We start from the raw sequence: 16,689 nt of genomic DNA, 5'->3' as shown, positions 1-16,689 counted from the left end.
GGTTGTGATACCCCCATTTAGAGTAACCTATCACTTCCCAACCGTCACGACTCCGTAGTTGTCGAACCTTTACTCTGAACTCACACCCACAACCTTTCCGCTTTGTGTCAAACCGAGTGGCTGTACGAAAATCTCTTTCTTCTCTTTTGCGATAACGGTCACATCTCAAAATGCGATCCATTCTACCATCCCGTTGAGATTTATGAGTTGCTACTACCAAGCAAAATCCAGCTGCAATTGCAACCTGTTTTGCCCAATCAATCGCCTGTTGAGCTTCTTCGAATGGACCTTCATGTCCAAATATCCCACTGTAATCATTTCCGTCTCCACCATATTCCTGCATCAATTATATATTACAATAAATACATTTAACGGATAATACATTTAATTTCTATATTTCCACAGAATTAACACAAAAAAAAAAACATAATTATATATAATCAAACTTAATTTTTATAAAAACCCAATTCGAATTTTCAAACTAAATTTCAAAATATACCATTTCGAATTTTCAAATTTAATTTTAAAAAAACCTATTTCAAATTTTCAAATTTAATTTACAAAAAACCCATTTCGAATTTTTTTAAAAAATCATTTTCGATTTTTTTTTTTACAAAAAAATTAAATAAAAAACAACAACAAAATCAAAAAAGAAAAAAAAAATTAATTATTAAAGGTGGCGTCTGCCAGGGCTGCCACAACCACTGGACTGGCGCCTGGCAGGGCCGCCTCACCCAGTGGAGTGGCGTCTGCCCAGGACGCCAGTCTGGTGGTCTGGGCGTCTAGGCTGGACGCCACTCAGGTGGTCTGGGCGTCTAGCCTGGACGCCACTCTGGTGGTTCTGGCGTCCGGCTTGGACGTCCAGGCTACGGTTTGGGCGTCCATCCTAGGCGCCGTAGCCACTACGACGGTAAACCGTGAATTTTAGCGGTCACTTACCTCGTTTTCCGTCGACGACGACGTACCTCCGGCGTCCCCCGCATCTCCGGCCTGCCATCCGGTCTCCCCCGACGAGCCAATACGGCTCCACATTTTTTACACCGAGATTATCTCAATTTTAGCAAAAGGGCATAATGGTCAAATCATAACATATTTGTGGGCTTTATGTGGTAATTTGTGGGCGATGTTTAGCGTTTCACATTACCTTAATCTAGTTTAAGTTAGTACTCCCTCCTTCTCATTATTACATGCCTGTATTCCCTTTTGGGGTGATCAAAATTAAGTGCCTATTTCTATTTATAGGTTGTACTTTTTGGCAATATTATTTTCTTTTTGATGATTTGTCACCTTTTTTTTTTGTACTTTAACATCAATTTCCAATACTTTCTCTTTCCTAATTTCCAACCACTTTTTCTTTCTCTCTATCTCTCTCTAATCCCACATGCATATTTATACTCTCAATTATTAGTTTTAAGGAATCTTTAACTTTCTTAATTCCCCTGTAAAATGAGAAATAGGCATGTAATAAAGGGACGGAGGGAGTAGTAGTTTAAAAGTGAGAGAATTAGTCAAAGAAGAATGAAAATTAGAGAGGAGTGGCAGGGCAAGTAGCAGAGGATAGTGATACTAAAGAGTAAAGAATAAAGAATCATCTTTTTAGTAACTTGCTTTATAATCAGCATTTAGATTTCAACCACTGCTTTTTATGATAAAAAAAATAAAATCCATGAATTTAGTAATTGAAAAATAAATTTAATTGTCACCTTAAAATGAGTAAAAGTGAGGTATTGGGCAGTAGTGTAGGATTTAAATGACAAAAACTCCATGTTATTTGGTTTCAAAATCAAAATCAAAATCAAATTCTATTATTCAAATTGTGAAAGAAAGAGGTTTAGTTAGATAGTGACAGCAGTTTCCATATTTTGAGGGGATAAGATTAGATAATAGCAACCTTTACAGGATTACCAGAATCCTTTAAACAAAGACAGCTTTTAGGATGATTGCATTCAAATGATAGTAAGTAATTGTATGTAAACCAGCTCAAGTCTGTAGAGTGTAGTGTAGTAGAGTGTATAAACAATCAACCTGAATAATTTAAGTGAACAACGGGTTTTTGGCGTGATAAACCAGTTATCGGTTTAATAGCAACAGTAATGATATTTAACGTAATTTTTTCGTACATTTATTTATGTACTCGTAATACAAGAGGACATCAAAATCATGGCATTCATGTTATTGGCAGATTGGAGATTGTAAAATGCATTGCATTTATGATTTTACTTTGCTACTCTCTTACTCGCTCACTCACTCCCTACAAGTAGTACAGTATACTCAACCAACCCAGGCACTTGCATTTATATTTGCTGCACCTAACTACCATTTATCATTTCCAACTTTTTTTCAATTTTTTGATTAATAAAGCAGAAATTTTGAACTGGGTTGAAAAAGAACATCCAATTTCTTAAACTCGTGATTTAAGTTCTACAAATCAGTTAGTGGTAGGAGGCTACAAAGCCCACTATATTCAACCCACATAGCATAGCTAATAAGTGCCTGTATCAAAGCCTACCACACTACCAATCTCTACCTACTTTATAATCAACGTCTTACCATTGATTCAACTGCGAGGTCTTTAAATTGAGCCAGATTCGATTCCCCTAAAACAACATTCGAAATATAACCCGACTCCAATGCCTCGCGAGGACTCTGGGGGGATACATCCAAATTTAGCTTCAAGTTTCAGGTATATTAGATTATTAGGTGGATCAACTTGTAGCTAAAATGATGCATCAAAACAAGATTTTTAAAACAAAAGCTCTACAGCTTAAAGAGTACAGAGGGCCTTCATATCTCCATCAGGACGAAATTAAAGTAACCTTCAACAATAGCGTGGGCCAGTTAGCTATTACAGAATCTAATCACCACAATATCAACAAATGAAATACAGGACAAAGCAATAATTAAGTGATTAGGATTAATTCCATAAGCACTCCTGCAAGAGAATAATTGTACAGAAGCAGCTATTTATATAATCACTAATCAGGATAAAGTAAAACAGCAAACCGACAGCTAATTGCCAAAATAGCAGCATGAAAATATCACGTTTCATAATAATGTTCTTGATATACTTGTTATCTCCCAAGTACATTACTGTACATAACATTGGGCATATTGCTCTGGGTCAAGTCCATAAAAGTGTACCAATTTCTGTAACTGAAAAGACTACACTTTAACTTTCTTAAATGAAAACACAAGCCATCAGTCACACGGGTGGGAAATTACCGGTAATTTACCCACTTGAGGTAAACTTAAAAGGGTCACCCACCTTTACCATTTGATTCCAAATACATCAAACAACAGGGAAAGGAAAATCAAGCAAAGCTAAAGAAAACAGAGGAAAATAAGGATACATACAAAAAGGGGCATTCAAGTAACACTGTATCTTTATTTTTTACCAGTACTATGGCGTGAATGAAACATAGCATTGTATGGAATGTTGGTGATGGGTCTGCCATCCACCTTTGGAATGATAGGTGGCTCCTCCATTCGAACCTAAGGCAACATCTAATTGGCCCTATTAATCTTCATGCTATGTCACTCTCCCTCTCCGCAATCTCCCAGTCTTCTAAACATCAAACAGAACAGCTTCTCTCCTTCCAAATCACTACTCATCTCTTCCAACTTATCCGATCTGTTTTCTACTCCTCCCCCAGTGACTCACATTTTTCAATCTGGACCTATAAGGGTAAATATGACTCAAAAAAAGCCAAGTTACACATCCAAGACAAGGGGGGGTTTTTCCTCCCCTCTAATCGATTGGAGTTTAATCTGGAAAGCAAAAACCCTTCCCAAAATTAGATCATTTCTCTGGTTGTTAGCTTGGGATCGCATCCCTCACAAAAAAAACCTTCACCAAAGAATGTCCTCTGCCTCTCCTAAATGCTCTTTTTGCCCTGATCAAGATGAGACCAGCTCCCATATATTTATACACTGTGTGAGAGCAAAAGAATTCTGGGATAGCCTCTCCTGCCCGATTAACATAACTCATGACTTGGATTGGATTAGCTGGATTTCTTGCAATCTTAAATCCCCTTTCTTTACCAGCTTGTCCATCCCGTGGAGTACATTATTCTGCTTTGCAGTTTGGACCATTTGGTTAAGGAGAAATGCATGGTCTCTTTCTAACTCAAACACCCCCCTTTCAGTAGCAATCAACCAGTGTACATGGGCTGCTTCGGAATTCTACTTTTCTTTGAAATATAACACCGAAAGTCTAGAGCCCATCCTCTCTCACTGGTCTCCCCCCCCCCCCCCCCAAACTTCTATAAAGTCAACTGCGATGCATCTTTCATTCCTTCCTCCAAAGAGGCAGGATGTGCTGTGGTGTGTCGAGGCAGCACGGGTGAATGGATTGAGGGGTTAGTTTGGAAGAACTATCTCCCCTCAAGCCATGATGCAGAATTGAAATCCATCGAGTTAGCGCTGAAATTAGTAAAGGACAGAGGCTGGACTAATGTTCTGATCTATTCTGATGCGAAGAGGGCTGTACTAGAAATTAATTCTCCGGATTGTACCGCTAATGCTCCTACAATACTCACTAATTGCAGGGACCTCAAGATGGAGCTCCATCAGGATATGCTCTTTGAGGAAAGGAGCAGCAATGGAGTAGCCAACGTGCTAGCCAAGGATGCAAGAGCCAACCTGACTCGCATGAATGAAACTTGTATTTTGATGCAACCACCAGCTGTTTGTATTGTTTCTTTTGAGAAAGACCTTAACTTTTGTTCTACTAACTCTATGAATCATTTGACTGGTGATGTCCCAGCGAGTTTGGCTTGTAATAACTTTAATATTTAATTAATGCATCCTGATTTTCAAAAAAAAGTAACACTGTATCAGTATTATTTGTATAACGAAACGAGAAAAGGGGCATTCAAGTAACACTGCATCAGTTTTATTTGTATAACGAAACGAGAAAAGGGGCATTCAAGTAACACTGCATCAGTTTTATTTGTATAACGAAACGAGAAAAGGAGCATTCAAGTAACACTATCAGTTTTATTTGTATAGCGAAACGAGATGAAGTAGACAAGATGCTGTGTTTGTTTTAATGGAGCAATGCCAGGGCAAATACCTTGTACATATAGTACAGTATACAAGTATGCATACAGGTACCAAATTGCAAATCATTCTGAATAACAGCTAGGATTTATCACAGTTCCTATGATCACTACTAAAGCAATCAGCACAGAACAATACATTATGGTTTAAATGGAAAGCAATATAAAGTTAGTAAGCAGTTCAGTGATAAAATTAAGCCAACTCACATAATGGGGATGCACATGAGTAAGGACTACATTATGGTTTGAATGGAGATCATTGTCTGAATATTGAACCCACCTTACGGCTTAAGCCCCTATGGGTGAATCATGTTCTAGACAATTTAACCTTGGAGTCCCAAGAAAGTGCAAAGGAAGTTAAAGTCCCATAATTTTCCAGAAAAATTGACTAATACATTGTTTGGACACAAGGAAATGCGGAAAAGATGAGAAGAGAAAGGGAGGAGATTTTTGTGTGCATTCTACTAGTGTCTAGCAATGCACATTACTTACCCCAAGGTTGAATAACTAAATTTTGGCTATTCAAGCTTGAGTTGCCTACCTTCCCCTAACAAGCTTTATATGGAACCCCGACTGATATTAACACAATAATGGGTCAAAACTTGTGAAAATGTGATAATAACACCCAGTTTTTTTTGGTGGAATCCGAAGAATGGGTATTAATCTTTATTTTGACACCTTTTTTTTTCCAAAAATTATTTTTTATGGGCCACAAAAATGGAAAATACAGGGAAAAAGGCGGAAATTAGAAAGACGGGAAAAGTTGTCGAAACAGTCCCAAAAGATGGGGAAAAAGACTTGAATAGTAGGGGGATGGGGTTTTAATACTTTAGTACATCCCATATTACCAATATTGCGCGTTTATAAGGTTTAGGGCTGTTTTGGACCGGGAATGTGCCAATTGACCTCGGACTTGAGGGACAGTTTGTGTTAATTGATGATGGAATATGAGATAAGATGTAATACTTAGGTTACAAACATATATTGTATTACGATTATCCATAGTCTATCAATCAACACATCACATCACAAAAATCAACACACATGTGAATAGTAGTATTACTATCCATACTTACATCATACCAAGTGTTTTTTTCCAAGTCATAGTGTCAAGTCACATCACATCACGCCACTATTATGGTTAAATGACATCATTTTACTTGTATAAGATTATTATACTCATATGGCATCACTATTGTCAAGTCACGTCATATTATGAAGTCACATCATTATAAACATAATTACATAATATGATATGATTACACTTATATGTCATCATTAGATTCATATAATATCATTATTGCCAAGTCACGTCACTTCATTATACTTTTATGACATCATTATAATCAAGCCAATTCACATTATTATACATATATGAGTAATATGACATCATTATATTTCAAAATTTCATGAATTTCAAAATAGAAACAGATCTTATTCTTGTTACTTTATAGACATCTTTATAGGCGTGTTATGGTTTCAAACCACCTTATATAACCCTAGGAGTCACCCCATGCATTCAGTTTTTTTTTTTAAAAAAAAAATGTCAAAAAAAGACCTGAAATCTTGTATTATAGCCTTCCATTTTGGACAACTTTTCACTTTTTTAGACTCGAAAATAAAAATTGCCAAGATGCTTCCCATGGACCCTAATATACCCCGGGAGTCCATTTAGGTGGGTAAAACCATCCAATATGCCTTTACATTATCTATTTACGCTTTTACAACTTGCACTGATTTCATAAACTCGAGGCTACCACAGACATTTATGTCAACATATAATGATCATATATGTTTGCAAACGACATTATATAACCCCGGGATGTATCCCTTAGTATCTCGACACTTTTTGACACCAGGTCCCGAAACCTTCGAAATTGGCCAAAAAGCGTGTATTATATAGCCTTCAATTTTGCCAATTTTTGACTTTTTTTGACCCGAAAACAAAAACTGCCGAGAAGCTACCTATATACCCTAATACCCTCCGGGGGTCCAATTGGGTGGGTGGAACCATCCAATTTGTCTTTCAGCATCTAATTTTATCCACTTTCGTACATGCCTCTAGTATTGGCTATAAGCTTCAACGGGGCCTTAATGTAGTTGACTTATGGTCGTATATGGGTCCAAACAACATCATATGACCCCGACATGCATTCTGTATAATTTCGTGAATTTCTAACACCGGGTCTTGACACCTTCTAAAGTGCTCTGATTTCGTGTATTATAACCTTCAAATTTGGCTTCCATACATCATTTTCTCATCCAGCAAGATTATGCATCCTAGTAATTACATAGGCTCACAAAGTGCCTTAAAGAACCACCTGATTCATCCTTAATAATCATGTCTTAAGACAAAGACGGCATACCCTCAAACGAAAAAACTAGTTGTTTGAATGCTTTGTCATGTGGTGCACATGCCACACGCCTCCTTGGCCCTTGCAACATCCCACACTCCAACACTGTGACTTGTCTCAATCCAGTACCTAGCATATTCTAGCATATAAAAAGCATCGCTAACCTCGTTTTCCAAAATATAAGTGGTTTTTAGGGAATAGAGTGGGAGAAGGGACGAATCGAAGCGACATATAGCTGAATCTCAGTGGATTGTGGCAGCAAAGCCACTTTGCCACTTGCAATACCATGTCACATATTTAAGTCGTCTGCAAAGGATGCAAAGGATTAAACCCGCCGCTCGGTAGGAAATGTACTTCAAGGCGGCTCTCACGGCGCATCCACCGGGTGAGCTTAGCCTACGACAAGTGCCCTTGGGGACCGAAGCCCCTATTGTAGGACGACAATTGGACGGTGGGTGCATGCGTCGCTTTTATGACCGGATTCTGACTTAGGCGTTTAGTCATAATCCAGCAGCTCGCACAAGTGGCTTTTCAACTAAGCACAATGATCAATTGTGTAAATCAACGGTTTCTCTCTTATTAGGTTGAATTACCATTGTGACACTGTCATCAATAGGGTAAAACAAACCTGTCTCACGACGGTCTAATCCTAGCTCACATTCCCTATTGGTGGGTGAACAATCCAACACTTGATGAATTCTGCTTCACATTGATCGGAAGAGCCGACATCAAAGGATCAAAAAGCAACGTTGCTATGAACGCTTGGCTGCCACAAGCCCCCGTGGTAACTTTTCTTGACACCTCTAGCTTTTAATTCATAAGGTCTAAAGGATCTTCGGGCCACACTTTCACGGTTCATATTCATACTGAAAACCAGAATCAGACGAGCTTTTACCCTTCTGTTCCACACGAGATTTTTGTTCTCGTTGAGCTCATCTTAGGACACCTGCGTTATCATCTTTTAACAGATGTGCCCCCGGTTTACAAAGTACAGTATATAAGTATGTATGCCGATACCAATTTGCAAATTATTTTGAACAACAACTAGGATTTATCACAGTTCCTATGATCCAGCTAAAGCAATCAGCAATCGTCACAAAAGAATACATTATGGTTTAAATGGAAAGCAATATAAAGTTAGAAAGCAGTTTAGTGATAAAATTAAGCCAACTCACATAATGGGGATGCACATGAGTAAGGACTACATTATGGTTTGAATGGAGATCATATTGTCTGAATATTGAACCCTTCTTACGGCTTAAGCCCCTATGGGCGAGACAATTTAACCTTAGAGTCCCAAGAAAGTCATAAAAAAGTTAAAGTCTCGTAATTTTACAGAAAAATTGACTAATACATTATTTGGATAGAAGGAAATGCAAGGAAAAGATGAGAAGATAAAGGGAGGAGAACAATGTCTCATATTTGGTTAGAGGATTAGGGAAACGAGATCTTTAATGAGAATAAATCCCTCCAAAATTGGAGATATTTTGAAGGAAAATGGAACGCGCCTTCTCTTTTTCCTTTCTTTTCCCTACCATTCTTCCTTTTTCCTCACCTTCCTTCTTTGCTTTCCAAAAATTGTAGGAGTGTGCTTCGATTGAAGGAAATGGAGGGAAAGGGAAGGAAGGGAAATGGAGCAATGAAGCATCTTTCATTTAGATAGCAAATGAGAAATGAAGGAAATTTGAGGGATCAAATTGCAAGAAATTGATCTCTCTAACAATGTAGAAGGAAAAGTCATCATTCTTTCCTATCTTCCCTTTCCGTTCCCTCCCTCGTCCCTCCCCTTCTTTTACCTGCCCCTTTGTTATCCAAAAGTTAATATTTTCCAACCATGCATAACCATGACCTAGGCTAGCAATAAAGATGAAGGACATTAAACGACCAGCACAAATAATCAAGACAAGTCAAGGAAGGGAAAGTACAGTAGTACATGATGAAATATTTTGACTCCTTGGTCATTGAGTAAAAGTTAAGCTGAATACATGTTGTGTGATTGTAAAACAGGTTCGCAGATGAACACTATTTTACTTCTCTCATCAGTCTACCAAGCAACACATAGTTTGGGCAAGATTCAGACTATTGAGCCATAAGACAAGTGTAGTATATTGTAATAACACATTGAATTGATTTTAATATAGACAAATGCAAAGCAAGTTGATAGATAGGAAGGCGGTATGAATAAGCAGCAAAAAGAAAGTGAGGTATGAAGGTGATACATTTGGTAAGTTAGAATTAATGGTCCTCCCAGCCTAAGTTGCGAGCGCGACGCTCCCACAAAGAAGTAAGCTTGATCTCCTTCCTGATGGAATCCTGAGAGCGTTCCCTGGCAGCCTCGCAGGTTTCAGTAGCAGCAATGCATTTGTCACCTTCTCTTTGGTACTGAGAAGCAACTCTTCTTGCTTCCGTCAATGTGGCGTTCATATGATGCGCGTGCTCTGCAGCAACACTCTCCTGCAGCTTCAGCTCTTCTGTGAGCAGATCCACAAATTGCTTTCCCATTTCTTTCTTCAGATCCGGGTCATTCTGCCCACAATCTGCCAGAGACAGTTTATAATAATAATAATAATTAATTAATTGATTAATATTGCAATTGAATCTAGGGTTACGAAATACGAATGAATGAATGAATACCTGGGACGGAAAGATTGGCCAATCCTGGAACAAAAGAAGAAAGAAAGAGAGTTGAATCAAAAATAGAAAGAGTAGTGATACTAACTCCGTTTCATATTATTTGCAATGATTTGACAGTAAAGAGGAAAATATCTAATTGTTGCAAATAATATGAAACGGAGATAGTAAATTGATTAAGGAAGTAAGTAAGTTACCAGGAGCAATCTGAAGGAGAGAAGGAGGAGGAGGGCAATCGCAGGAGCAAGGAGGACAAGAAGATGAAGAAGACAAGTGTTGTTGATGATGATGATGATGATTCAACTTCCAATAAAGAGCAGGAGCAGACACGCACAGTGCGGAGGTCACTGCAAACATCACCAAACACCATCTCAACCAGCCACCGCCTGCTCCCCGAGAACTCGAACTTGAACCGCTCATTGAATTGAATGTAGTATTGCTTCAACTGCAACTACTTACCAGAGTCAGAGAAGACGATTTCGAGGGGAACAAGAACACAGATTACGGACTAGATTGTAGATCCATCTTCCCAACTACGAGTACTTAACAGTTAACACTAACTAGTAACTGCTGTCACACACAAACACACTTACTGACTTACACACTACTGAGTACTTCCCAGTCTACCACTACTACGTCGGCCTATCACTTTTTTCATAAAGAAACAAATTGGGCTATTGTTCTAGTTTGGGCGTCCCTTCTTAATACAAGCAAGTATTATATTGGGCTATTTTTTTTATCATATCCATGTCCATCCATTTGCATTTCCATACCATGCTGCCTACCACCCTACAGGCCCATTTACCTATTATTCATTCTTCCATCTATTTTTCTTTTTACTTCCTTTTTTATTTATTTGACTTAGGGTCTGTTCACATACAATTCTTTTCGGTTCAGTTCAACTCCTAAATTCTTTCTCTTACTCCCTCCGTTTTTTTTTATATGCATCACTTTCTTTTTATGGGTGTTTTTTTTAAATGCATCACTTCCTTATTTGGAAACTTTATACTATATTTTATCATTTCTCTCTCCTCTATGGTCCCCATCTTACTTATACTATAATAAATTATTCATCCACACACAATATTATATTATTCTTCTAAAACTCCGCGCATCACCAAGTGATGCATATAAAAAAACGAAGGGAGTATAAAATACTCCCTCCGTTTTTAAATATTTGCTCCATTTCTCTTGGACACACATGCCGATGCTAATCTTTGATCACTACTATCTTTAATTATCAATAAGTATAAATTCTAACAATTGAAAATTAATAATCTATTCATTGAGATGATTCCAACAAATACACACAAGACTATATTTAAACTTATGTATAAATAACAAACATTAGTCAAAGTAGGACAAATGAATATTGCAGAAAATAGAAATGGAGCAAGTATTTAAAAACAGAGGGAGTATTCAGTTAAGTTTAATTCAGTTCAGCTCTAATAAGTTCAGTTCAGTTCAGCTTATTTCAATCAATCAAAACAGACCTTAACATCATATTATATAATAAAGAATAAAAAAAAAATCCAAATAGTCAACCTAGTCAACGTATCAAGAGTGATACATATGCCACGTGTTTAATTCATATCCACACCAGTAAAATATCAAACTTGATTTTTTTTTTGGTCTAGTATCAAACTTGATTTTATTTATTTATTTAAAAAAAAAAAAGAGTATCAAACTTGATATTACCACAACTATTTCATTTTTATTTGCAAGCTCATACATATTTATTGGAGACCCTCAATTATTATTGTACCCATACAGATTATTTCTGATACTGTCATATCTTCTTATTATGTAAGCAAATAAGTCATAAAATGGACACAATCATATCCCTTATTACTAACATATCCATCCATCTAAGTATTGTATCATTTAGGATTCATTGAATTAAATAATATCAATAATAATTTTGTATCAAATTGGATAGGTTTCCTAATATATAATACTAAATTATTAATGTTAGCATTAATGTAAAGGTAATAAAAACAAGTGGAAATAGGAAGAAAAGGGAAATAATAAGGGCATTAAAAAAAACAATTAAGAAATTGTATATGTGATTCACCTTAATAACAATTCTATAAGAACAAAACCGTCTAAAAAACCATAAACATTTAAACACGAGTCATTTACCGTCATTCTCTTGTACACAATACATTCACCTCAATTCCCCCGCTTAATTTTACAAAATCCAACTCTTTTCTCATTTCAAAATTTCATAATTAATATATAACCGACTTATTCTTCATCTTTTCTATATTTCTTTTATCACCTTTTTTATCAGTATTATCCATTTTTTTTAATTATTATTGAAATAATTAATGTAATTATTGGTCTCAGTCACGTTATAAGTACATATACATTGTGTCTATATATACTAAATACTGTCTTCTATTCTACCATAAAATTTTCACCAATCAATTACTCACATCTTTTTTCTCTCTAATAATTTATTCACCAGTTCTTTTCCTTTTTTATTTTCTCCAAACTAGTGTGTGAAAATGGCCTCATTAGAAAATGAGCGTTTTCCTAAAGGATTGAGGGTTCTTGTTGTTGATGATGATAATACTTCTCTCAAGTTGATGGACAACCTTCTTAGAAAATGTCACTTTCATGGTATGTATTTCTTTCACCCGCCCCCTTTTAATTTTATATTCATAATTCATATACTTGTATTTGTTTTGATATAATTAATATATTTGTGTTGTTACTTTTTAACCCTTTTTCTATTGAAGTAACCCTACACCCACCCTACCCCACACATACACACACAAAATGGAGGGTTTGTAGTTTTAAATCTTTTGATCCTTTGTATGCTTTTTCCATTCTGCCTGAGCGAATGCTAGTATTGATGCAAGATATATATGTACATACACTTTTTGTTAGAAAATCTAGTGTATTTCAAAAGAAACTCTTAATAACCCAAAATATATATATATATATATATATATATATATATATATATATATATATATATATATATATATATATATATATATATATATATATATATATATAATCACGCTATGAAGACGTATAAAGTGTGTAATTTTGTATTCTGTTTTCAATTGTTTAGTCTTAGATTTGGTTTTGAAAGATAAATCGGTATCAATTATAATCTAAGAAACATAGATTGTTATTTTTTTTTTCAATCCTAATGATTTATTGTATATATATTTTATGTATTAAATAGTTACTACAACCAACCAAGCAAAGGAGGCACTGCGCATTTTGAAAGCAAACAAAAATAAGTATGACATAGTGATCAGCGATGTTGAAATGCCGGACATGAATGGTATCAAACTCCTTCAGATCTTGGGTCTTGAAATGGATCTACCCGTCATCAGTAAGATCCTCTTAACCCATTTTAGCTTTCTTATCTCAATAACCTTGGTGAAACAAAATTTTAAAATAAATATAACGTAATAATTATTAATTTAATGTCATAAACATACCGTCATAATTAATTATTGGTACCATGCACCCAGATTAATTTGGATATAGTTGTTTCTTTGAATCTATATATGCTAAGTGTCACGGTAAATACAGTCATGATCAAAACATGTCACTATAAATTCTATAGAGATATCATTTCTTGATGTTATTTGCTGAAGTTTAACTTATAATTTAGCCACCGTACCCCCTCATACATTAGTTTAGTTTTTATTGTTACCGTTGTTATAATAATAATAACAATAATAATAATAATTATTATAATTATAATATAAATTAAACCCACAAAGTCGTATATTTTAAAAGAATTCAGTAAGAAGTCGAGATACAATATAGGCCCTCACTCCTCTAGATATAATATTATTATTATCGAGGATTATGATATGGGCTTTTTCAACTTTGACAGTGCTATCAGCCTATAGCGATACCAAACGAGTGATGGACGGCGTTAGGAATGGTGCTTGTGACTATTTGGTGAAACCGGTGAGGATTCAGGAGCTCCAAAATATATGGCAGCATATCGTTAGGAGGAAGCAGAAAGCAGCAGGCGGTGGTAAATGTGGTCCTGGTCGCAATGCATCTGGAAATAGGAGAGATGGCCCTCAGGAAGGTTCCAGAGGTGACAACAACAATGATGATGACGACGACGATGATGATATGGATGAGGGTGGTCAAGGAAACGAAGACCCTGCAACCCAAAAGAAGCCTAGGCTTTTCTGGTCGGTTGAGCTACACCAGAAGTTTGTTGATGCTGTCAACCAATTAGGCCTTGATAGTAAGTACCACTGCATACTTCCTATTAGTTTGTTCATTGATTAAAAAATAATGCATAAATCTTATTTACTAGTAATTTCTTTTCTTTTTGCAGAGGCCTTTCCTAAGAAAATTCTTGACTTAATGAACGTTGAAGGACTCACAAGAGAAAAAGTTGCAAGCCATTTGCAGGTCCATCCATCTATAAGCCTCGATCTTATTTACTACCTCCGTTGCATATTATTTGCAATAATTAGACATTTTTCCTCTCTATTTTATGTCAAATTGTTACAAATAATATGTAACGGAGGTAGTAATTTCTTTCATTTTCTGTAACTATGTATGAAATTGATATAAGGCCTAATAATGTGTTTTTTTTAAAAAAAAAAAAACAGAAATACAGGCTTTACCTCCGAAAGATAAGTTCTGGTTCGAATCTGCAGGCGGGTGGAAGTAGACTTGTTTCTGTAGGGACTGAGGATTCGCTGGCGCATATAGGGGGAGGCTATGGAGTATACCGCAGCCTGGCAGGGCCAGCAAGCTATCCTGGGTACTCATCCCTACCAGATCATGCAGGAGGAGTTCTAGGTCGCTTGAACGCTGCTACTGGGGTAGCTAGTTTCAGAGGCATATCTTCTTCTCCGTTGCTTCAAACATCCCAATTTCCAAACTCCTTCAATGCTGCTACTGTGAGGTTTGATCCATTCCCTTTCTCTGCAAACCAAAATGCTTCTTATTTGTTGCAAGCCAATCCTACGATAACAACCATGCAAATGAATAATAGGCTTCCTCTCCTTACTCCACCAACACCACCAACCTCCTCCATGATGTTAAACACAAGAGAATTCGACACCCAATCATCTTCGAATCTTGGGATTAATATGTCGTTGGATTCTACTGCCAAAGTAAGCTGGGGGAAACCTATTCAGCCTGTTATTCACCCACTTTCTTCACCACAAAACTTGCTTCCAATTCCATCCAACAATAATGTCTCTGCTGCTGACATAACTCCTCCCAATGCTCAAACTCACAACGATAATCCTCTTGATTTTTTATTTGGAACCTCATCTATGGGTCATCCAAATGCCCAAATCCAAGACCGTCCAAGTAGTCTCAATGATTTTAACATCCCAGCACAGGGACAACAGGTTCAAAAGCCGAATTATTTTATGAACTTATGCAACATTTCCAATGCCTCAAGCTCCTTGATCCCGGCTGTAGCTCCGACACAAGGAGAGAATAACAACAACATCACTGCTGTTCCATCCTTGAGCCAATTGGAAGATGCTTCTCCACAATCCCAGCAGCAAAACGACGCTCACAAGTCTTTTGATGACTCAACTGGCCAGAATAGTACTGAATCCTTGGATGATATCGTGGGGAGGTTTCTTAAACAGGTATCACCCATTTTTACTAACAAGACAACATTATTAATGCGTTTTGAATCTCCATAATTTATTCATGTGCTCTTAACTTGATCATGTATGCCATTGTGTTGGTATGTAGGGAAATGGTGAAGCTGCAGCAGCACCAGACTTGGAGCTTGATCCTTTCCTCATGAAGTAGTTCCATTTAATTTACTTCAGACGACACCTTTGTTATTGTAATGTTTTATGCATGTGTTCTTTAGAGGACACCTTTTTATTGTGATGTTTTATGGGTGTGTACTTTCAAGGACACCTTTTTTATTGTAATGTTTTATTTTATGTGAAACTTATTTTACTTTGGAGGACACCTTTTTTATTGTAATGTTTTATTTTATGTTAAACTTAATTTATTTTGGAGGACACCTTTTTTATTGTATTGTTTTATATGTTAGATGATATTATCAGTTTCTTTCAAGTAGACTCATAATCTCTGATGCAAAAGAATAATTTTACAGTGCAGAAGCAGCTATTTATATTAACAGGATAAAGAAAAGCATTTGAATCGACAAGCTAATTGCCAAAGTAGCAGCATGCAATTATCAAGTTGCTTCCTAACAGTGGCGGATCCAGAATTTTACGGGTGCTAGGTCACCATTACTCTGTTACGGGGAAGGAGAAGGATAATGACAAGTCACTAATGAAACTACCAAAAAAATTTCGAACAATGACTTTAACAATTTACCAATTTGAGAGCTAAGTAGGTAGTGGTAGATATATGTAAAAAGAAAAAAAAAAAACAAAAAAAACGCTAGTAGCTTCCCCTGGGAGTCGAACTAGTAACTTTAGTCTAAAAATATGAAGCCTCCACCATTAGACTACGGAGTACATATCATTATCAATTGCAGTATTTAATATTTTAACCTTTTCTGTTTTCGTGCTAGGTCACGTGACCCACCGTGCACAAGGGTGGCTCCGCCGCTGCTTCCTAATGTTCTTGATAATGACATTAGTATTAAAAGGGGCGTTCAAGTTACTCTCTGTCACATTTAATGAACAAGATTT

General features: G+C 36.4%; 2 protein-coding genes across 2 annotated transcripts; one reads left to right on the top strand and one right to left on the bottom strand.

The window, feature by feature from the left end:
* Window positions 1-9,326: 9,326 nt before the first annotated feature.
* LOC110738257 lies at window positions 9,327-10,701 on the bottom strand. The gene is made up of 3 exons (XM_021918633.1): window positions 10,243-10,701; window positions 10,049-10,072; window positions 9,327-9,951 (listed from the first exon to the last, which is right to left on the bottom strand). The coding sequence occupies exons 1-3, from the start codon at window positions 10,463-10,465 to the stop codon at window positions 9,650-9,652; spliced, it is 549 nt and encodes a 182-aa protein (XP_021774325.1). The 5' UTR covers window positions 10,466-10,701; the 3' UTR covers window positions 9,327-9,649.
* A 3,680-nt stretch (window positions 10,702-14,381) lies between these two features.
* LOC110738248 (two-component response regulator ARR12-like) lies at window positions 14,382-16,578 on the top strand. Its single transcript, XM_021918622.1, has 3 exons — window positions 14,382-14,452; window positions 14,656-15,657; window positions 15,767-16,578. The coding sequence occupies exons 1-3, from the start codon at window positions 14,405-14,407 to the stop codon at window positions 15,824-15,826; spliced, it is 1,110 nt and encodes a 369-aa protein (XP_021774314.1). The 5' UTR covers window positions 14,382-14,404; the 3' UTR covers window positions 15,827-16,578.
* Window positions 16,579-16,689: the final 111 nt, after the last annotated feature.

Source organism: Chenopodium quinoa, unplaced genomic scaffold, assembly GCF_001683475.1.
Source record: "Chenopodium quinoa cultivar QQ74 unplaced genomic scaffold, ASM168347v1, whole genome shotgun sequence".
Taxonomy (NCBI): Eukaryota; Viridiplantae; Streptophyta; class Magnoliopsida; order Caryophyllales; family Amaranthaceae; genus Chenopodium; species Chenopodium quinoa.
This window is presented reverse-complemented; position numbering and strand designations above follow the sequence as displayed.

Coding starts and splice junctions, on each gene's coding strand:
- LOC110738257 (XM_021918633.1), bottom strand. CDS start 10,465: ATGAGCGGTTCAAGTTCGAGTTCTCGGGGAGCAGGCGGTGGCTGGTTG. Junction 10,073..10,242: donor TCTCCTTCAGATTGCTCCTG/GTAACTTACTTA, acceptor CTTTTGTTCCAG/GATTGGCCAATCTTTCCGTC. Junction 9,952..10,048: donor GGCCAATCTTTCCGTCCCAG/GTATTCATTCAT, acceptor TGTCTCTGGCAG/ATTGTGGGCAGAATGACCCG.
- LOC110738248 (XM_021918622.1), top strand. CDS start 14,405: ATGAACGTTGAAGGACTCACAAGAGAAAAAGTTGCAAGCCATTTGCAG. Junction 14,453..14,655: donor AAGTTGCAAGCCATTTGCAG/GTCCATCCATCT, acceptor AAAAAAAAACAG/AAATACAGGCTTTACCTCCG. Junction 15,658..15,766: donor TGGGGAGGTTTCTTAAACAG/GTATCACCCATT, acceptor GTTGGTATGTAG/GGAAATGGTGAAGCTGCAGC.